We start from the raw sequence: 23,220 nt of genomic DNA, 5'->3' as shown, positions 1-23,220 counted from the left end.
ACCACGCATGACGTGTTACTGCAAAACACCAGTGAGAACTGACACACAGTGGCTTTTAATCAAACCAGAAGTCACTCACCAGTTTAAATGTGACATTTTTATTGGAATGAGGCTCTTCGACTATCTTCTGCAAATTAGCAGCCACTGAAATGACACAAAACAGAGGTTTAGGAACATGATATACAGTTGAAGTCAAAAGTTTACATACACCTTGCAAAATCTGCAAAATTTAAATTATTTATGAAACATGACGCATTAATATGGGATTATTTTTGTGCCAATAAGAATGAACGTAACTTTATAAAACTGAACGTAACTTTCCAAGAAACGATCAAAAATATGCCACTGCAAAAGAAGAAAAACACAATGAAAATGAAAAAATGAACTCAGTCGCACGAATTTAACATGCTCTTCAAATATGCTTCATTCTTTGTTAATGATTTTCAAAGAATCGTTTTCGCGAATCATGGATTCTGAATGAGTTGCCACAGCTTTCGCTTACGCTTCGCAAATTTTCGTTTGCTGTTTTGGCACAAACCTCTCGTGGGGGCGGGCTTAACAGCGATCTACTCTGATTGGCTAATGAGCTTTTGATGGACAGTTGCTCTCTGACCTGGAAGCACGGACGGTGACGTCAGTGGCGCACATATTGGAAAGTTGTTGCGGTGTGCAATACGTCGTGCTTTGTTTATATTAAGTATTAATGTTATTAGTATTTCACCTACGGTCGTCTCTTAGTTTAAAGTTTTAGTCTAAAAATGAGCTCCCAGGAGAGACACGGAGCAGCATCATCTTCCACCTCAGCTTGTCCCTCAGGGCAGCTTGAAGTAAGTTCGTGTCGCTAAAGTAACGTTAATCAATAACATCGATAAAAGTTTTATTCATGTACAGTGTGCAACAGTTCTGATAGTTTCTATAAACAAAGCACGACGTATTGCGCCACTGACGTCACCGTCCGTGCTTCCAGGTCAGAGAGCAACTGTCCATCAAAAGCTCATTAGCCAATCAGAGTAGATCGCTGTTAAGCCCGCCCCCACGAGAGGTTTGTGCCAAAACAGCAAACGAAAATTTGCGAAGCGTAAGCGAAAGCTGTGGCAACGCATTCAGAATCCATGATTCACGAAAACGATTCTTTGAAAATCATTAACAAAGAATGAAGCATATTTGAAGAGCATGTTAAATTCGTGCGACTGAGTTCATTTTTTCATTTTCATTGTGTTTTTCTTCTTTTGCAGTGGCATATTTTTGATCGTTTCTTGGAAAGTTACGTTCAGTTTTATAAAGTTACGTTCATTCTTATTGGCACAAAAATAATCCCATACATTAAGAGCCAGGGGGTGTAAACTTTTAATCAGAATGAAGATGTGTATATTTTTCTTATTTTCCCTAAATATCATATTTTTTTTCATTTAGTACTGCCCTTTAGAAGCTACAGATGATACTTACATGTTTCCCAGAAGGCAAAATAAGTGAAATTTATCCTGATCTTTAAATTCAAAAAGTTTTCACCCCCCGGCTCTTAAAATGCATCATGTTTCCTTCTGAAGCATCAGTGAGTATTTAAACCTTCTGTAATATTTGCTTTAACTGTTCAGGACAAACAAGGAACTCATGAACAACTATCACTAAACAAACAAACAAACAAACAAAAAAAACAGCTGTGGATCATTCATGTAACAACACAGTATTAAGACTCAAGCGTGTGTAAACTTTTGAACAGGATCATTTTTATAAAGTCAACTATTATTTTCTCTTGTGGACTATTGTGGAAATGACTTTTATGTGAAATATCTTATTCAGGTCAGTACTAAATTTAAAAAAATGACATGCATTTTGTATGATCCCTCTAATTTTGGTAAAATAACATTTTGCAGATTCTGCAAGGTATATGTAAACTTTTGACTTTAACTGTATTATAATTAAGCATTATTTTATCTATCTATCTATCTATCTATCTATCTATATATATATATATATATATATATACACACACATACCTACATACATATGTATAAGCAGTAACATACATGTATATGCAGTAAAATCTGTAAATATTATTACAATTTTAAATATGTTTATTTTATGTTTTAATCTATCTTGAAATGTAATGTATTTCCGTGATACAAACTATGTTGAAAATGTTAGTGCTATTTAATATTTTGATGGAAAATGTTTAGGATCAGTATACTTTGATGAACAGAAATTATAAAAAAAAAAAATCTTTTCTAACATAATAAATGCCATTACTATAACTTTTGATGATTTTAATGCATTCTTGCTTAATAAAAATACCAATTTCTTTAAAGAAAAAAAAGAAGAAGAAGAAAATCCTTACCAATAACTAAATCTCTCCCATCTACCAAGCCGGCCGATACCAGCTCCTGAGAAACGCCGTCAGCTGTGTCTACAGAAAAAGAAAATGTGATGCATTAACTCTACTTAAAATGACTCGCAAATTACAACCTCCTGCATATTTAAACTGACAAGCTTGTAGATCTTCCAGAATGAGGCTGACAACTTAATTACTGATCGGCTGCATATAACATGCTAACATGCTATAGTCAGTACGGCCTGCAGAATGAAGACACGTTCGGACAGAAGAGCATTCTCACGCAACCCATTTCATCAGGCCATCAGAAATGGACATCTCCCCTCCACTAAATGTTTTATTTTGTAAGTCTTGAAAATTTACAACATGGCACTGAGAAAAAGGCAAATGCATGTTCATGGTTTACAAAACAAACGTACTCTGGCTTTGCTTTGGCCCCTGCGGAATTCAGAAAGCTGAGATAAACAGAAATGGATTCTAAAAGGGTGTTAAATTGATTTGTTAAAGAAAAACATGTTGGACAAAAGAACCGCCCAAGTGTGTAAATCGAACTGATTGAGTTGTTCATCGCCTTTGACAAATGTGACAACTGTCAACCACAATATTGAGTCATGAACACTTGAGAATATATCTCCATTAAAGGGACATTCCACCCAAAAAAGCTGACTGACTCATCAACTTGGGTCGTAGGGATTACAGTCGTATTCATTTTGCATGACGTTATCTCTGAGGGACTCATTCACTGTCAGAAAAGAAATATTTTCTGAAAATCTCAGTTTGTGTTCCACAGAAAGCACATCTCGAATGGCCTGAGGGTGAGTAAATGATGACAGAATTGTAATTTTAGGGTGGAGTATCCCTTTAAGAGTGTATTGTGTGTGATTTATTGTTGACTATTAGCTGTGTCTTTACGCTCTTACCTCTGCCAGGCATGAACTCAAATCGTATGTCATTCAGTTCCTTTTTCAAGTTTCTATAGGACAGAATGAGAATTGTAAGTCATCTGCTGCTTGATACACGTCAATATATGACTCAAAACATTTAAAAAAAAAACGAATGCATCTTACCTTAACCTTAATACTAAACTGATGGGGGATGGTGAGGCATCGCCTCCAGGAACTGGGGCCTACAGATGGAAGAAGAGAATTAGACTTTCTTTACAAACTGAGGTGGCATAATAACCTCATGGTTACAGCTTTGATTGAAATAGAGGTTTCAAAATGTGTGAAGTACAATTTGTTGTTGGTGCTCTACCTGCGCAGGGTTGGCAGCTGGGGTTGGGGTTGTAGTTGGGGCAGTGTGTTGAGTGCTGGCCGGGCCCTGGCCAGCAGCTTGAGGTAGTTCAGGCTGAAGGTGACTGCCGAAAGACTGGAATAACTATATAAACAAGCACAGACACATAAACCAACTTTTAGAAATAACATTTAAAAAACTGAAATATATGGAAGCCCGTTTCCTCCACTAAATTATAAATTAAAAAAGGTAATTGCAACTTCTGATAATTCTGACTTTTCTTGAAATTGCAAGTTTACATCTTGCAATTCTGACTTCTTTTCTTGGAATTGTGAAATATAAACTCACAGTGGTGAGTTATAAAGTCAGAATTGCGTGATATAATCTCGCAATTGAGTTAAAGTCAAAACTGCAAGACATAAATAACTTGCAATTGCAAGTTATGTCAGAATTGTGAGATATAAACTCTTAAGTCTGAGAACATATCAGTCTTTTTTTACCCTCAGAACTGGACTTTGTATCTTGCAATTGCAAGTTTATATCTTTTATATCTTTTTATCTTTCTAAGAAAAAGAATCACGAGATACAAACTCGCAACTGACAGAAAAAAGTCAGAATTGCGAGTTTGACTTTGTTTCTGACTTTTTTCTGTCAATTGCGAGTTTGTAACTTGCAATTCTGACTTTTCTTCCTCGCAATTGCAAGTTTGTATCACAATTCTGAGAAAAAAAAAAGAATTGTGAGATAAAAAGTCACTATAACTTAAAAAAATATATATTCAGTGGTGGAAACAGGCTTCCATAAAAATATAATCTCTGCACATATATATATATATATATATATATATATATAGATAGATAGATATAGATAGATAGATATATATATATATAGATATATATATATATATATAATACATTAGATGCATTATTACACAGTAAATGTTTAAATAATGTAGTATACAGTACATAGTATACATGCTTTTGAGTGGGATCTAGTTATTGTTTAGAAATAAAATGTTTATTTATTTATTTATTTATTTTTATTCCACTTCGCTTAAAAATAATTGTAATTTGAAGACTTAACAGTGTAATACAAACACAAAAAAATCATATTTCTCCAAATAAAATGTTTCCTTAATTTTTCCAATGGACACTTGCAGCATACAGTAATCTGCAGAGTGCCCTATTTATTTTGCCAAATACGGTAGGTCATCTAATTATTTCATGCATGTAAAATGCATTATATGATACAGTATATTTTGCAGGAATCTTAAGAAAAGTTTATTAGTATGGTATTTGGAAAAGTTTCTCATGGTCTACATACCTCTGCATTCTGGAGTCCTTCTTTTACTCTTGGTGACTGTGTAAAAGAGATAAAAGGTCAAAGGTCAAGTCTTTTATAATATTATATAATGGTTTGGGTTACTGTAATTCAGCTTTGGATTTGAACGCACTGTAGTAAGGAATGAAGCAGGGAGTTAAGGTCCTTCACAAGTATTTTATTTTACACTTATGCTATGATTTGAAGTATTTCATAGTTTTAGTAAAATATCCTTTAAGAACTGAAAGACTACCGGGATTGTTTTAAAGAGATACTTCACCCAAAAATAAAAATTACCCCATGATTTACTCACTATCCAGCCATCCTAGATGTACAAGACTTTCTTCCTTCAGACAAATACAGTAGGAGTTATATTAAAAATGTCCTGGCTCTTTCAAGCTTTATAATGGCAGTGAATGGCTGTTGAGATTTTGAAGTCAAATAAAGTGTTTTTTTTTGACACAAATGCATCGATTCATTTCCTAAAACCTTTATTGGAGCCATGTGGAGCACTTTTTCATGATGGACAAATGCACTTTATTGGACTTCAAAATCTCAACACCCATTCCCTGCCTTTATAAAGCTCAAAGAGCCAGGACATTTTTTAATATAACTGATGAATTCATCTAAATGACAAAAGTCATATACACCAAGGATGGCTTGAGGGTGAGTAAATCATTGGGTAATTTTCACTTTTTAACTATCCCTTTAAGATATGCGACCAAATTACACACTATTGAATAGAAAATGTTCTAGGCCGATATTATGAACTAGACATCCAGTGTATTCCCAAACCCTTAACCAAACTGACATTTTTTTAACCATACCACCTAACCTAAATTGTGTTCACACATACACTACCATTCTTAAAAGGTTTAAAGCCAGTAAGATTTTTTAAATCAGCAAGGATAGAAGAGACACAAGTGATTTCTTTACTGGAATACAAAGATCATGTAGTACCAGAAGTGACCGTATTGCATGTTAGTGCCTAAACCAACAGAAATCTCATTATGAGGCTGTTAAACAGAATCTGGGTGGTTATCAGAGATCATTGATTTGGTCAGTATGTCAAAGTTAGATATAAAAACACAATACAGATGGCGTCCAGGAAGCACACGTCATCACTATCAAGTCGTTCTCTCTGTTTTTCCCAGCAAGAATAGTTTGGTGACACTATTTTTGCTTTACCACAGTTTAGTCATTGAGATATGAGTGTGTGGTCAAGCTTCAAAAGCTGTGTAAGTAGGTAATTCTGTAGCACGTATGAGCTACAGGTTCATAATAAGCAAAACATATTGAGCAAAAGTTATCACATTAAGCGATCTAAATGATTTTATACTGTACGTGATTATTTCTTGCATAGATATGCAAAGAAACAGATTATCACAGACAGGTGAAGGTTCAACGTTCATCCTTAACTAACCTATAATCTAGTATCTTTATTGTTTAAGCTGGATGACAAGAATATTAGCAAATATACTCTGTAAACAAATTTTCTTTCTCAGCACTTCCTGCATATCCTAATGTTGTGTTTGAGTGTGCTTCCTTGTTAAGGTGAGCCATCTGTATCAGCGGGAAAACTGAACAACCCTGGGTGGGGGCAGCTCAAGAGGATGAGAGAAACGGACTTGTCGCCTTGTCGACTTGGACTGCTGCTCCTTTAGCGGCAAACACAAAACACAGAGCCCAAGGATGAGAGGTGCCATATCAGCCAACAGCATTACAAACACCACACACAAACAAACAGTGCAAACAACCGGTGCTGTAACTCTCAAAATGACGTGTTTAGTACAGTCTGAAATTATGCTTGTGTGTGTGTGTGTGTGTGTTTGTTACCCGTAAGGCAGCAACCGCAGCTTTGCCCTCCTCGCTCTCCTCATCCAGTTCATCATCGCTCCATTCCCATTCTCCATCTTCTGTTTTATGGAGTCTCCCACTGGAGCCAGGAACTCGCCGAACCTACGCGCAAACACAAAAGTTGTAATTTCTTAAATAATTCATGTTACTATTATTATTGCCATTATTTTTTATCTATTTGTCCATCATGTAAAATAATATTAATAAATTAATCAATCTAATTAGTATACATTTTTTAATATATTTTATAATTTTTTCTCCCCCAAACTGATAAAAAAAATTGATGTACAATGTACTTTGAAACAATTTTCACTCTGACGGTGCGTTCACACCAGATGCGAATTGCACGAATAAATCGTGTTATTCGTGCATTATCGGACACTTGAACATTTTGAGTTCACTCGCTTCATTCGGGCATGAAAAATTCACAAAATTAGTATTGTTCATACTAATGTTAACTAATAACCTAATTAAGAGGTGTTACCTATAATGCTATATAAACACCTCATAATAAAGGTCATAAAACGGGGTATAACTCCTCATAACATCATAAAACAATAGAAATAATGCCTTATAAAACATTATGCAACATTTTGCTCACCTTTCTCGCTCTCTCTGTAATTGTAGGTGCTCTCTGTAATAATTTCTCCTGCAGAAATTCGTTATTCTGCCAAACAAAATGGAACAGAAAGATAAATATTTTTCTAAATGATGGTAATAACCACAATTATGGTTGATTCACAACACGGGCTGACACTCAGATTCAACTCCAACCCCATACTGGGCATTGATTCAAACTGTAGACAGGGAACTCCAGTTGGCAAAGAGTTTATCGGGCAGTTGAAGAGGGATGCTGGGATGCTTATCCCTGCTTTTGTTTATGCACAAACGTGATGGCCCAGTAATGAGAGGAATGTTGGACTGAACTCAATTAGGATTCAAAGACAAGGGGGAATGTAGGGGTATTTATACACACACACACACACACACACACAAATTGCACTCACTCTCATGTCATTTCAAACCCATATGCTGTTATTTTTTTGTGAAATACACTACCAGTCAAAAGTTTTTGAACAGTAAGATTTGTAATGTTTTTAAAAAAGTCTCTTCTGCTTAGGTTGACCACCTGGCAGTAGATCAGTTGTGGGACACAGATGTGATTTTGCGGGACAATGTGTTTTAATTAGTTAAAATGAATGGAGAATATCGTGTTTATCTGTGTGCACTCAACCATTTCCGTCAGTGGTGCTAGATCACTTGAGTAATCCTTTGCGCATAAACTACGCAACAAAAAGAATAAGTAAAAAGTTTTCTTAAAAAGGTAAAAGAACACATGGACAAGGGGTGAAAATGCTGTGCAGTACAACGCAAAGTGGGACAGGTGGTCACCCTACTTCTGCTCACCAAGCCTGCATTTATTTGATCCTAAGTACAGCAAACACAGTAAAATTTTTTAATATTTTTACTGTTTAAAATAACAGTTTTCTATTTGAATATATATTAAAATATAATTTATTCCTGTGATTTCAAAACTGAATTTTTAGCATCATTAGTCACATGATCCTTCTGAAATCATTCTAATATGCTGATTTGCTGCTCAAAAATATTTATCATATTATGTTGAAAACAGTTGAGCATAATTCTGTTTAGTATAAGAGTATAAAAGTTCAGAAGCTCAGCATTTATCTGAAACAAAAAATCAGTTTAAAGCAGGCCTGCTTAATTAATTTCTAGAATTTCTTTCCCAAAAAAAGACATTTAAAAAGACTCCAAGCTTTTGAATGTAGTATATAATGTTACTAAAAAAATTTTTTAATTTCAGATAAATGCTGATCTTTGGACCTTTCTATTCACCAAAGAATCCTGAAAAAAAAATGTACTCAACTGTTTTAAATATATAGATAATAATCATAACAATAATGTTGCTTGAACAGCAAATCAGCATGATTTCTGAAGGATCATGTGACACTGAAGACTGGAGTAATGATGCTGAAAATTTAGCTTTGATCACAGGAATAAATTACATTTTAAAATATATATTTAAATAGAAAGCATTATTTTAAATAATAAAAATATTTTACAGTATTACTGCTTCTGGTGTATTTTGGATCAAATAAATGCAAGCTTGGTGAGCAGAAGATAATTATTTAAAAAAAAACATAAAAAATCTTACTGTTCAAAAACTTTTGACTGGTAGTCAAGATTCTGAAGAATCATTACTTTTACAATGTCACAATCACAACACAATCACGAATTACATCACAACTTTTACAATGTCAAGAATGAGATAAAAAGCACCATAAAAGTATCACTTAAAATGTATTTGTGTCCTGTTTTGGTTATGAATATAATATAAACTCTTATGTTACACAGTAGAAGTAAAGTCATACAGATTTGCAAAAACATGAGAGTAAATAAATGATGACAACAACAACATGGAACAATCAAATAAACTAAAAATAAATTAAAATAAAATAAATCCTGGAAGTAAGATTCTTACCTTGGCTTTCTGGAAGAATTTATGTTTTAAGAGTTCTGATGATGTTGGCCTAAAAAGCAAACACTATTGAAATACATTTGTTGTAACTTACAGTCTTATCAGGCAATATAAGCATTTAAACTCACTTACAATTCTTCATTTAAATGTTTTACACATAAATGTTTTATTTTATATTAAGCAGGTCACGTTGGCTGGGATCACATGACCAGCTGAACACTACTCAACATATAACCATACATTACTGTTCAAAACCTTGGGGTCAGTAAGATTTTTTTTTTTTTTTTTTTTTTTTAAAGAAATTGATAGTTTTTTTCAACAAGGATGCACTGAACTGATCAAAAGTGACAGTATAGACATTTATAATGTTACAAAAACATTCTGTTACAAATAAAAGCTGTACTTTTAAAATTTCACTTAAAAAAACCTGAACAAAAATGTTTACCACAAAAACCTTAAGCAGCTCAACTGTTTTCAACATTGGTAATAATAAAAAATGTTTCTTGAGCCGTAAATTAACATATTAGAATTATTTCTTAAGGCTCATGTGACAAGGAAGACCGATGCTGAAAAAAAAAAAAAAAAAAAACAGATAAATTAAAAAATATATTTACTGTACTTTTGATCAAATAAACGCAGCCTCGCTAAGCATAAAAGAAAACAAATTCAATCTTACCAACCCCAAACTTTTAAACATTGTATTTTTCTCACATGACCTCACAATATCCTTGTGGCTTTGCTCAGCACCTTTTCTCTGGATCCTTCTGCAAACACAAGGAGATCATCTTCCTCAAGGATTTCCCATATTTCTTCACGACCTCCTTATCTGTGATTCCAGTCTCAAGGCAAGGCGGATCATTCTGCAGGGTCAACATCAACACCTGCAAACACAAACACAGCCAACATGCTATAAAAACAACATGTTTCTCATTAGAGTGCTGAATGACTGTCTTAAAACAGCTGTGAGATTCATTAGAGCTTGCATGGGACTGTATCTCCTGCATTTTCCTCACCTTCATAGGAGGGTATTTGTGGTAAGGAGCAGCGCCTGTGGCCAGCTCGATGGCTGTGATCCCAAAACTCCAGATGTCTGCTTTGAAGTCGTAACCTTTCACCTGCACACAAACAGTCAGAGATTTGTTTAACACAAGCGATCCATCCATATGCCAGCAGTTACCGGCAATTTTACACCACATTGAAATCTTTAGACTTTAAAAGGACAAAATAAGAGCTTTAATTGTCCATGTAATTCAGTCCATATACAGTGAGGTTTGAGTTAGAGACTACCAAAGAAAATGCTTCTATTTTGAATTTTTCCAATTTAACACCATCTGATCTCAGAGCCTTTGGGCCCCACTGTATCTTCTTCACTAAAATCAGAATTTGTGCGTGTTGTTCATTTGTATGGCTTTAAATGAACAGTGGCTGTTAGGTGGAAATACTTACCTGTTCCATAACTTCTGGAGCCATCCAACATGGCGTTCCCACAAACGTCTTCCGCACTTTATTTCGAGTGATGTCACCACCAGTGGCTAAGAAGGCACTTACACCGAAATCTAAAAATGAAAAAAAAAAAAATATAAATAAAAAATAAATCTTTTTCTGGTCCTCAAATCTAAATGGGCTGAGGGGGGTGCAATATTCTAGTGATATCAGAACTCCAACCGTTTCACAGTTTGTATCACTCCACTTGTGGTATTTCTCACAGCGAGTGTCATAATGGACGCCCAAATCCACTGTTTTTGTCACAGAATGTAGTTTTAAGAGTTTCAATAGACTTCAAATATGCGGTTTGTTAATAAAGATAATGTCTATGTTCAAATTTGCTTCTTTGTTTTTGGAGATGTGAGTCTACAGTCTATTGCCAAATCAGAGGTGTGTTGATATACAGCCATATCACACTGCTACTTGTATGAAGAGTTTATTTACAAAAACAGATAACAAATCGTTTTTATTATATTACCATGTTTTTATTGTGTTTTATTGTGTTAGTTAGCTGTATGTTTTTGTTATTTTTAGTTATTTTTTACAAAATAATCCAACTGCAGTTTGATTGAGAATAACTGGAGTGCACAATGAAAAAACATGATATATACACACACTGTTTAGAGCCCTGCACGGGCCTAAAATTTAGGCCCTAGCCCGGCCCTGGCCCGAGATGCTCAGGCCCTAGCCCGGCCCTTGTCCGACTGCTTATCAGAATTCTTGGCACGAGCCAGTCTTTTTCCCCTCTTCTCCCAAAATAGCTTATACAACTGTTCCAGCTATTAAACGTGATTATATTTCATTTAGTTTTTTTATTAAGTTAAACGGTCCTATTATGCTCTTTTACAAAGTCTTGATTTTGTTTTGGGGGTGTACTAGAACATGCTTTCATACTTGGTGGTGCATTATTTTTTAACAATTTACATTATTACAATACATTTCTCCCAGCCTGGCACATAAGGCTCAATTAGTTCCGGGTTTAATGAAGGCCCGCCTTCCAAAAAACAAAATGTGTTGTGATTGGTTAGCTTCTCCACTGCACTGCGATTCACGAACAGCTTAGACTGTATCCCAGTACTACCACACCTCTTGTCAAAGAAGCAAGTTCTGTGTACAACAGTTAGCGCAAGCTAGATTAAAGTGATTCTTATGTTTTAAATATGGATATTTTTCTTACAAAAACACATTGATTTGCTACAGGAGGCCTTTATTAATCCCCCGGAGCCGTGTGAGGCACTTTTTATTATGGATGGATGCACATTATTGGACTTGTTTTGGACTGATGAGGAGAAACACCCGTCTATGCCGTTCTAAAGTTTGAGAGTGCCAGGATAAATTTTAATATAACTCCGATTGCATTCATCTGAAAGAAGGAAGTCATATACACCCAGGATGCATGGAGGGTGAGTAAATAATACACTACAGTAGTGTTGAGTCCTACCCTCAGCCTGCGAGATCGCCAATACATGATATCATCATGCTAATGTATTTAATTATTTACATACTTAGTTTCATTGCCCGAAATCAGCTCCAGCATAAGGCTAAAAGCAGCCTAACATTATCAAAGAACATCATCACTGATCAGCCTAGACTATTCTAGTGCAAGTTTATGGATTTTAAAAAACACTTGCATTCTACGTGAAGCTAACGTTATCTACACTGTATGATGAATAAATCTCCTACCACACATCTGCGGCGCTTTACAGCTCTGACGCGGCAACCGGAGTAGATCGTGGCTTCGGCATGTGTTTCGACCCCCTGTACTGCACACGTCTGCGAGCGTTACAGCTCTGAAATGTAAGTTTTAGTTTTTTAAAGTACTGACCAAGTGGCCAGCGGAAGACTGATCATAGTCTGTTTGATCAATTTTGCCTTCTCAAATCATCACGACTTGCCTAAAATAAAATCAGTAGATATAAAACCGTTCAAGTATAAAACAATTTCAAAAACATTAAACCTATTGTTTCAATGGAAACAATTTCAAATATTCCAGCATTTTTGCTCATAAAGGTAAGAGTAATACATAATTCGGAACTATAAAGGGTCTACTTTTATTTGTGTGCACTCACAATATCAACAAAAGTTAATGGTGCTTTTATAAAATAAAGAAAACAAACATGATGTGCTTTCTGTCATCACAACAGGAGCGCTTCACAAAAATGAATCGAAACTCAGTGAATACCTCACAGACTTGATAATGAAATCGATCGAAAACAAAACCTCTTTCATTATGTAATCTGCAAAGATGCTTTTTTCTCTAAAGGCACGTCCAAAGAGGAGATGGCGAGGCAGGATCGGCAACTTCATCCTTGCAACAATAACTCAGAAAACACTAGTTTATTAATAAATAATTTAAAAAATCTCCTTACTATCTCCTTACGATGTGAAAATTTTACGCCTAGGGGTGTAAAAAAAACAGTCGAGGCCCGTCGGGCTCGGGCTGAAATGCAGGGCTCTAGTACTTCTCAATAAGTAATATACTTTATTTTCATTGTATACAGTGTAACAAAATTCAATATTATAGATAAACATTTGAGCTGCAATGGCCTATTGTAAACTATGGAACATAAAATAAGATAATTTGAGAAACATCTCAGTATTTTTTGTTCAACCAAAACAGCTTCATCACCAACAGTCTTCAAAATACCTTTTTTATGTTCCACAAAAGAAAGGTTTTAAATGGAATGAGGGTGAGTACATAATGACAGAATTTACTTTTTTTTGGTGAATCGTCCGTTTAATGGTTTTATTTTTATTTATTTTTTATTTTTAATGACATGATACTCTAAATAAGAAACTAAATCTGCCAGCAGGTGGTGGTAAATGTCTATGTCGATCATTCAAATAACTGATTCATTCAGGAATGAAGTAAATGGCTCTCTTTATGAATGGGCCTTTGAATCATTGATTCACACGATTCGTTCAAAACGCAGATTCATTCAGAAACTAAACACTGCTGTGTTGTTCGGAGACGTGCAACAATTCTGCTATGGCTTCAAAGGTAAAAAACACAACATAGTGTTTAACATAATATCAACTTCTTATTACTGAACTTTTGTATATAATCGCATTTAAGCTCATGATAGATCTGGACAAAATCAGCACTCGTGTCATATTGCTCTTGCTGCATATATAAATATGAGAAAAAAAACACATACAGGGCATTTTTGCACTAGTATCTTGAATTTTAGGGCATAACTGCATTTGTGGAGTTGCTGCCCTGCATCATATTTGTCAACAGTTAACTATATGAAATATAAGATGACGTACAGGTCTGGGGGCGGGGACAGTGCGTTAACTGTACTAAAATATTTTAAATCACGTTATTATTCCATAACTAATTAATTAACTTGCTAAACGGACAGCCCTAATATAAACATTTCACATGAACATATTACATTTGAGTATTCAGCTGTATAAGCCACTGCTCAAAGACTGAAGTCAGTATGTTTTTATTACATACAATATATATATATAAGGATGCATTAAATTGATTTAAAGTGACAGCAAAGACGTTTATAATGTTACAAAATTATTCAAAAACAGTATTCAAATAAATACTGTTCTTTTGAGCTCTCCATTCCTAAAAGAATCTAGAAAACATTACAGTTTCCACAAAAACAGTTCACAATTGAGCTATTTTTAACAATGATAATAATAAAAAATGTTGCTTGAGGACCAAATCAGCATATTAGAATGATTTCTGAAGGATCATGTGACATTGAAGACTGGAGTAATGATGCTGAAAATTCAAGTATTTATAAAAAAAAACTAAAACACAAAACAGTTATTTTAAATTGTAATAATATTTCACAGTTTTTACTGTTTGTACTACATTTTTAATCAAATGAATGCAGCCTTGGTGAGCATAAGAGACTTATTTCAATAATATAAAAAAAAAATTAAAGAAGAAAGAAGTAAAAAAAAGCAGTATGTTTGTGCTTTTTGAACATCTCAATTATAAGGCAAGGCATATTTCAGTATTAAGTGTGGTTAAACACAAAGTTGGTACCTGCGATTTGCACTGATCCATCCTCTCCCAGCAGGATATTTCCAGCTTTGAGATCCCTGCGGACAAACACAGGGAGTCTGTCTTTAGACACACAAACAGCTGCGCAAGAATACAGATGTGGATCACTCAGATGGGCGTCTGTACTGACAATGTAACCCAAAAAATAGGTTTCAGTTTTGCACAATGAATGTCACCAAAAGAACAGAAATAACCTATTTACACAGGTTTCCTTAACAATAACAGTTTCATGTAACAGCATCACGAATAGGATAAATGAAGCATAATAAAGAGCTACTGAAAGAGGATTCAACCAGGTTGAAATCACGTTTTATTAACAGCTTCTTGTATGGAAAGCCATTTCAGTGCACTTGAAATTATTTTCAATTGTAGTAAACAAATATTCAAAATTAACCAGAAATGTTGTAGGTTATCTATTATAATACAGACTAAAGATGCCACTGGAACTCATAAGAATATATTTAACATGATTAAAGTCAGCTTATGTTATTATGTAATTCACTGTAATATATTACTTGTATTATAACATTAATTATTAATTACAAGACAAATCCTGTGTCAGAAGCCTTCGAACTGTACAGGGCCATTTCTTGCATTATATTTTACAGTCCAGCTGGGGGCAGCAGAGATATGAATTAACCAAAGTTGCTGACAGACAGTGAAGTAAATTAACTTTTGAACATAATGAGAAGACTTTGTTTGTGTTATCATAACAGTCACATTCTCTTGCCATGACGATATCCAATTATGCGCTTCAGGGGTGCAAAACCATAATTGCAACCTTTCTGCAGTGTAAGCCCCACACACACACACACACACACACACACACACACACACACAAAACAACATATTCTGAGAGGCCCCAGTTGTTCACTCCTGCTGGGCAAATCAAAACACACTAACACATGTCCACTCCAAATTCAAGCGCATTTGGATGTGTTCCTGAAGTGTAACAGATGTTTGGAGACGATTGGAGTGGTTGGTAACACTCCTGCTGTCCGTGAGCATGACTAATAATCGCTTGCATGTTTCTTAGACAGGGCAATGAGAGGAGAGAACACGTCAGATTTGGAAAACTAGATATAAATATTCAAGAACAAGATGCAGAGGGTTGCAAATGTGATCGATCTGTGTGTGAATGACACAATACTTTACACACACAGACTTATGTCCCAGAAGCTGAACAGATTGTAATATGAAGGGCCACAAACAGCATTCATTTGTTTTCACTACTCAAAAAAATATATAAACAAATAAATACACTACCAGTCAAAAGTTTTTATACAGTAAGACTTCTAATGTTTGTTTGTTTGTTTTTTTAAAGAAGTCTTTTCTTCTCAGCAAGCCTGCATTTATTTGATTCAAAGTACAGCAAAACACCTACATTTTGAAATATTTTTACTATTTAAAATAACTGGTTACTATTTTAATATATTTAAATGTTTATTTATTCTGTGATTTCAAAGCTGAATTTTTAGCATCATTACTTTAATCACATGATCCTTCAGATATCATTCTAATATTCTGATTTACTGCTCAAAAACATTAATTATAATTATTATTATGTTGAAAACAGCTGAGTAGAATTTTTTCAGGTTTCTTTCATCACACCCAACAATTGTGAAATTACGTAAAATTACGCTGTTTAAAAAAAGGAAAATATTATACAATAATAATAATAACAACAAGAATAAAAGAATAAAAATATAAAATAATAATTTTCTTTTTTTACAGTAAATGACTTTTATAATAAATATTTATATTATTATAATTATTATTTATTTTATAATAATAATAATAATAATAATAATAATAATAAATGTAAAAATATATTACAAGTTTACACGTATATACTTGTACATAATAATACTTAATAATAATAATAACAGAATATTAATTGACATTTTTAATTAATTATTATTATTAATACCATGACAGAAAAGGACATTTCATTCAATTAAAAATTTCGTTTTTGTCGAGAGAATAAATAAATGAATAAATTAATTAATTAATTAAAAATATATTCATTAAAAATGTATTTAAAATTATAAATATATGATTTGTTGACAAGATGGGGTCCACTGAAACGCCCATTGAAATGCCCATTGAAACACCTTAATGTTGAGTTGATCTACCTGTTATTTTTATTTAAAAAATATTTATGTTTAAAAATTATTTTCTTACAGGCAGCCAAAAGAGCCCATAGTTGATGAAATATATTAATTGATGATGATAATGAAACATATTAATTAATTTTTTTGTTGTTGTTTTTTTTTTTTTTTTTTTTTTTTTTAAGTCAAGACAATCAAAAGCTGAAACAGCACACTGATAATTATACTCCAGGGATTACATATTCAAAAACTTTCCAGAATGTAACTGCATCACCACCACATAAAACTCAGATGGTAATGTGAAGAATGTCAGAACAAAAGCGGAACGGTTTCCTGATCTGAGCGATACAGATCACTTACAGCCCGAGCAATGATGTCACCCTCTGTGGGAGCCATGACAACGTGTTCTGGTTTCCCCAGCTGACACTCGTAACAAAGAGAGTCTCAGTGAGAGGACAGACCCAAAGAGTCCATTTGAGTTCAATCATACCAGAGCAGAGACCAGCTCAGAGCTTTACATTGACAAACAGAGTGTTAAACTGTGGCAAGGGTGAAAGACTCGATGAGAAGCTGCGAGGAAGATAGTAGATAGGCGATGATTTTTACCCCCATCTGCTGGACTTCACAGGACGGTGAGGATGATGAAGAATTTTGCTGCCTCACTCCCTTTCGACATCTGACTTCATGCCACAGTGTCTAATTGCGTCCTCAAACGATGTGGAGGAAAACGTGTGACTCCCTCTTCACTGCACATGTGAACAATCCCTCTCTTCACCTTTCTCTCATGATTCAGATTACAGTACTGACACATGCTTAAAGTATCTACCTGTCTATCTATCAAACAAAAATATTGTATAAATATTTCATATTTTATTATAACATAAATAATATAGATTTTAAAAAATCTCCTAATTAAATATAGCACATCAAGATGCTGATTAGACAGCATGGTTATTGCACAGGTGTGCCTTAGGCTGGCCACAATAAAATGTGCAGTTTTACTGTATTGGGGGGGTCCGAGGGGATATGAAAACCAGCCAGTATCTGGTGTGACCACCATTTGCCTCACGCAGTGCAACACATTTCCTTCGCATAGAGTTGATCAGGTTGTTGATTGTGGCCTGTGGAATGTTGGTCCACTCCTCTTCAATGGCTGTGTGAAGTTGCTGGATATTGGCAGGAACTGGAACACGCTGTCGTATACGCCGATCCAGAGCATCCCAAACATGCTCTATGGGTGACATGTCCAGTGAGTATGCTGGCCATGCAAGAACTGGGATGTTTTCAGCTTCCAGGAACTGTGTATAGGTCCTTGCAACATGGGGCCATGCATTATCATGCTGCAACATGAGGTGATGGTCGTGGATGAATGGCACAACAATGGGCCTCAGGATCTCGTCACGGTATCTCTGTGCATTCAAAATGCCATCAATAAAATGCACCTGTGTTCGTTATCCATAACATACGTCTGCCCATGCCATAACCCCACCGCCACCATGGGCCACTCGATCCACAACGTTGACATCAGCAAACCGCTCACCCACACTACGCCATACACGCTGTCTGCCATCTGCCCTGTACAGTGAAAACCGGGATTCATTCGTAATGAGAACACCTCTCCAAAGTGCCAGACGCCTACGAATGTGAGCATTTGCCCACTCAAGTCGGTTATGATGACGAACTGCAGTCAGGTCGAGACCCCGATGAGGATGACGAGCATGCAGATGAGCTTCCCTGAGATGATTTCTGACAGTTTGTGCTGAAATTCTTTGGTTATGCAAACTGATTGTTGCAGCAGCTGTCCGGGTGGCTGGTCTCAGACGATCTTGGAGGTGAAGATGCTGGATGTGGAGGTCCTGGGCTGGTGTGGTTACACATGGTCTGCGGTTGTGAGGCCGGTTGGATGTACTGCCAAATTCTCTGAAACGCCTTTGGAGACGGCTTATGGTAGAGACATGAACATTCAATTCACGGGCAACAGCTCTGGTGGACATTCCTGCAGTCAGCATGCCAACTGCATGCTCCCTCAAATCTTGTGACATCTGTGGCATTACGCTGTGTGATAAAACTGCACATTTTAGAGTGGCCTTTTATTGTGGCCAGCCTAAGGCACACCTGTGCAATAATCATGCTGTCTAATCAGCATCTTGACATGCCACACCTGTGAGGTGGATGGATTATCTCGGCAAAGGAGAAGTGCTCACTAACACATATTTAGACAGATTTGTGATTTAGACCATATTTGAGAGAAATAGGCCTTTTGTGTACATAGAAAGTCTTAGATCTTTGAGTTCAGCTCATGAAAAAATGGGGGCAAAAACAAAAGTGTTGCGTTTATAATTTTGGTCAGTGTATCCATCTATCATTAATAAATAAATAAATAAATATTATATATATATATATATATATATATATATATATATATATATAAACAAATGTACAAATGCACTACAAATGCAGTATCTATCTATCTATATTATGAGAAAATATTATTAATTATCTGTTAATACAGTATTACATTGTTACAGACTATCATTCAGCTTTTATTACATGTATCAAAAATAATCTGAAATATTTTTAAAATGTAATTGTTTGATGTTTTCATGATAGTTTATAGATAGTCTTTAAGTTTATGTCCCTTCTAACTTCAATTCAACATCTAAATGTCAACACAGGACAAAAATCTGGCTTTATGATAAAACTCAGTCCGTCATCCAAAAATGGTCTAAAAGTAATGAACTAAGTTTGCATGTACATTTTTGTCAGACATCTAAAATAAACACTCAAAAGCTTCTAATAAGTCCAGAATTACCTCCAGTCACACTGGCGGCGCAGCAGAGAGCAACAAGACAAGGTCTCCTTCATTGAGATTCAGAGTCAAGCTTGCAAGTCATGGGTACTTAACCAGACTAAAAGCCTGTGAATTATTTACACTGTCTGCTTTAACAGGCCCATGCGTGTGTAGAGGGAACAAGGGATATGAGGAGAAAGCAATTAATATAAAAAGAGAGATAGAGAGAGGGAAACTGACAGATGATTTAAATTAACCATCAGTGAGTCATCACTGCAAAGACAGTATTGACGTCTAAAGATGAATGTCTCCGATAAACTAGCAAAGGAATCTTTGATGAGCTTACTAAAAGACTGGCAATGAATCGCTCGTATACGCTCGGGCCTACATCAACTGAGATTTGTATGATTTAAAGATTTAATGATAAAAGACTGAAGGGTACGAATTAGACTGGACGGCTCCCTCAGTTTTTCCACGGATTGCCATTGGAAACTCAAGCTGATGTTGATTCTGAAACATAATTCAAAAATTCCATCATTCATCGTATGAGATTAAGCTGATTTAAAATGGAGTCTCGGTCCACAGGCATCCTACAAACCTCTTTTGTGTTGAAACCAGTCCAGTCTTAAAGAGAAAGCTCATTTAGAAATGAAAACTGCATCAGTATTTACACACGCTCATGTCATTTCAAACCTGCATGCTGTTTGCCTGCAGCACACTAAAGATTTGTTTTTCCACACACAGATCTTTTACATACAACAGACGTCTGCACAGCACCATTAAAAAGTATAATAAAAGCAGTCCATATAAACTTTTGCTCTATATTCCAAGTTTTCTGAATCATACGCTAACTTTGTGTGAAAAACAGGCCAAAATTCAAGCTATTATTCCATGATTATTCCATCTTCCCCTTCCAGTGAGCTGTGACCGAAACCACCAAGAAGATTAAGAACCAGAAACAGAGTTCAAGTCCTTAAAGGGACAGTTCACCCAAAAATGAAAATCACCCCATGGTTTACTCACTCTCAAGCTATCTTAGGTGTATATTACTTTCTTTAAGACAAATACAATCAGAGTTGTATTACAAAATGTCCTGGCTTTTACAAGCTTTATAATGGCAGTGAATGGGTGTTGAGATTTTTAAGTCCAATAGAGTGCATCCATCCATCATAAAAAGTACTCCACATGGCTCCAATGCCTTTGTGTAAAAAACTGTTGTGTTTGTGTAAGAAAAATATCTGTATTTAAAACTTTATAAACCGTAATCTCCCGCTTTGGCTAACTATCGTATGCGCGTTCACGAGAGAGCAGCTTTTCAGCAGATGACGTAGGGCGTAGCGTAAACTCTGGTGAGAATATGCTTGTCTCTTGAGAACCAAGTTTTCTTTGCAGCAAAAGGAAAACGTCTCCTCTTATAGGTTTTGACTTATATCAAAACCCTCTGACATTTTTCTTTACAAAGCCTCGTTTTGTACTTCCGCATTCATCACTTCTCAACAGAGCTAACTCTACTGCTAGAGTTAAACTGCTTTCTTTGTTTTCGGCTTAAAAGTAGTAGTTGATACGCCTGTATGCATGTTTGATATGGATTACATAATCTGAGAACATTTGTTTTCTATTTAAAGTGGTTAATATAAAAGCAGACATTGCACTCCATACATATATTTTTTAATAAGACAAGTATACACAGAGTTTAAAATTTTTGTGCTCAAGTTCAAAGACAGAGATGACAGAAAGCACATCCTGTTTTCTTTCATTATTTTACAAAAGTGCAACGTTTCGTTGTTATTCTGAGTGCACACAAATAAATGTAGAGTCTTTACAGATTAGAAAGATGTATTACTTTTATCTGTCTGACCAAAAATGACGGAGTATTTTAAGTGCAAGTGACTGCACCAGCGCCTCCATCTGTCATTCAGTGAGCGTGCTACCGTTCCTCAATCCGCACAGACACTTCAATAGCGCACAACCTTTTTCTAGGTTAACATTAGATTGAGCGGCCTTGTAAAGTTGCTACTGCTTACATATTACAGACAAAAAGCCATACTTGAGGTCAGTGAAAGATAGGTGAGCATTTGGACGTCCTGCCATATGTACTATTATTACAACCACATAGATCAGCCATTAATGTGACTTCGCCACATCCTGTGAATTTTTTTTTTTCTGCGATTAAGCGACTAATAAAATTTTGGTCAACCAAGCCTCTTCTTGACGACTAACGATTAGTTGACAAATGGGAGACTAGTGTGGATCACCTTTTATGATAGATGGATGCACTGTATTGGACTGTATTGGTCATTCACTGCCATTATAAAGCTTGGAAGAGCCAGGACATTTTTTAATAGAAAGTCATATACACCTAGGATGGCTTGAGGGTGAGTAAATCATGGGGTAATTTTAATTTTTGGATGAACTATCCCTTTAACCAATTGAGTTTGAGTGGAAGATGTTTATTAATGTCTTATTATTTTAATTTTATTTTATATCCTTCACATTATACATGACGTGCTGTCCAAAATGTCAGAGTCTGTGTCCAAGTTTACACAACTGCGTCCAAGTTCATTCATAATTACAATCTGAGTCTGAGTAAGAGTCCAAGTACCTCAACTAAGCCAAACTGGTCTGATTTGTAAATGAATCCTTCTTTCAAAGCCAGGTCTTTTCTAGGAATAAGTTAATTTGGTTCACAAATTGGATTAAACGATTCTCTACTTATACAATTATTCTAACTGAGTTTCTTTTTGTCATTGTTGGCGTTTCAAAGACATGGTCACTATTAAAAAAAAAAGCAAAACTTTTCCAAAAGTGTATTACCTGTGAATCTGTCCATTTTTGTGAAGGTACTCGAGACCCTGAAGAACCTCTTTCAGCACAGTAGCTATACTGGGTTCATCCAGTACACCGGTCTTGTGTTCCCCCTTTGAAATGATGTGCTTTATAACATCCAACACAGAACCTGCAGCAAAGACAACACAGAGAGCTGTAAGTAGACATAATGTTATACCATCATTAGTATCACAAGTGCAAACGCTACTAGAGCATCTGCGAAGGGCACGCGCTACATTCTAGGTCATTTCGTGGAAGACTTAAAACATCAAAGACCAATGAGCTTCATTCTTGTGTGACTGGCTTGCATGCCTGAAAGTTTTTCAGAAGGTCAGACACAAATTTCATAATCTACAGAAAATTGCTCTGGCTGCTTCCCAAGAATCGTTGTTGTTTTTAAAAACACAGTCTTTCAATGTTGTTTATATATACACACACAAGTTAATTTGATTACATGACACCCAACAAACCAATATTGTTTTAATCCTAAGGAAAATAAATTTTGAACACCAAAGCGACTGTTTTACAGTAGGAAAACAAGCTGTCAATCCTTATTTTTCCCATGACATTTAATTAAGCCATGTTCAAGGCTCCATGAGGAGAATGTTCTATCAGAAATTTATTAAGCAGTTAGGCCATTTTTTGAGTTTGGAGGACGGCCAACACCTCCCGCGAACAGTGCAGACTGACAAAAGCTCCTGAGGGAGGTGAACGGCGTACACCAAAAACTAGTGTCTG

General features: G+C 35.3%; 1 protein-coding gene across 2 annotated transcripts in view; it reads right to left on the bottom strand.

The window, feature by feature from the left end:
* The window catches only part of oxsr1b (oxidative stress responsive kinase 1b), a 66,080-nt gene that overhangs the window by 1,246 nt on the left and 41,614 nt on the right, over window positions 1-23,220 (bottom strand). Inside the window, exons 4-18 of one of the 2 annotated variants that reach the window (XM_051098684.1) lie at window positions 22,471-22,612; window positions 14,737-14,792; window positions 10,686-10,795; window positions 10,253-10,354; window positions 9,987-10,120; window positions 9,243-9,291; window positions 7,341-7,406; window positions 6,719-6,841; window positions 6,472-6,540; window positions 4,886-4,921; window positions 3,584-3,706; window positions 3,397-3,455; window positions 3,250-3,302; window positions 2,336-2,404; window positions 80-144 (exon numbers count right to left, since the gene is read on the bottom strand). In XM_051098684.1, the coding sequence (XP_050954641.1) occupies window positions 80-144; window positions 2,336-2,404; window positions 3,250-3,302; window positions 3,397-3,455; window positions 3,584-3,706; window positions 4,886-4,921; window positions 6,472-6,540; window positions 6,719-6,841; window positions 7,341-7,406; window positions 9,243-9,291; window positions 9,987-10,120; window positions 10,253-10,354; window positions 10,686-10,795; window positions 14,737-14,792; window positions 22,471-22,612 (1,256 nt within the window). The remainder of the gene's footprint in view (window positions 1-79; window positions 145-2,335; window positions 2,405-3,249; window positions 3,303-3,396; window positions 3,456-3,583; window positions 3,707-4,885; window positions 4,922-6,471; window positions 6,541-6,718; window positions 6,842-7,340; window positions 7,407-9,242; window positions 9,292-9,986; window positions 10,121-10,252; window positions 10,355-10,685; window positions 10,796-14,736; window positions 14,793-22,470; window positions 22,613-23,220) is intronic. The other variant, XM_051098685.1, reaches the window with a different exon arrangement.

The sequence above is a fragment of the Labeo rohita genome, chromosome 24, assembly GCF_022985175.1.
Source record: "Labeo rohita strain BAU-BD-2019 chromosome 24, IGBB_LRoh.1.0, whole genome shotgun sequence".
NCBI lineage: Eukaryota > Metazoa > Chordata > Actinopteri > Cypriniformes > Cyprinidae > Labeo > Labeo rohita.
The sequence above is the reverse complement of the archived record's forward strand: the minus strand, read 5'-3'. Positions and strand labels throughout refer to the sequence as shown.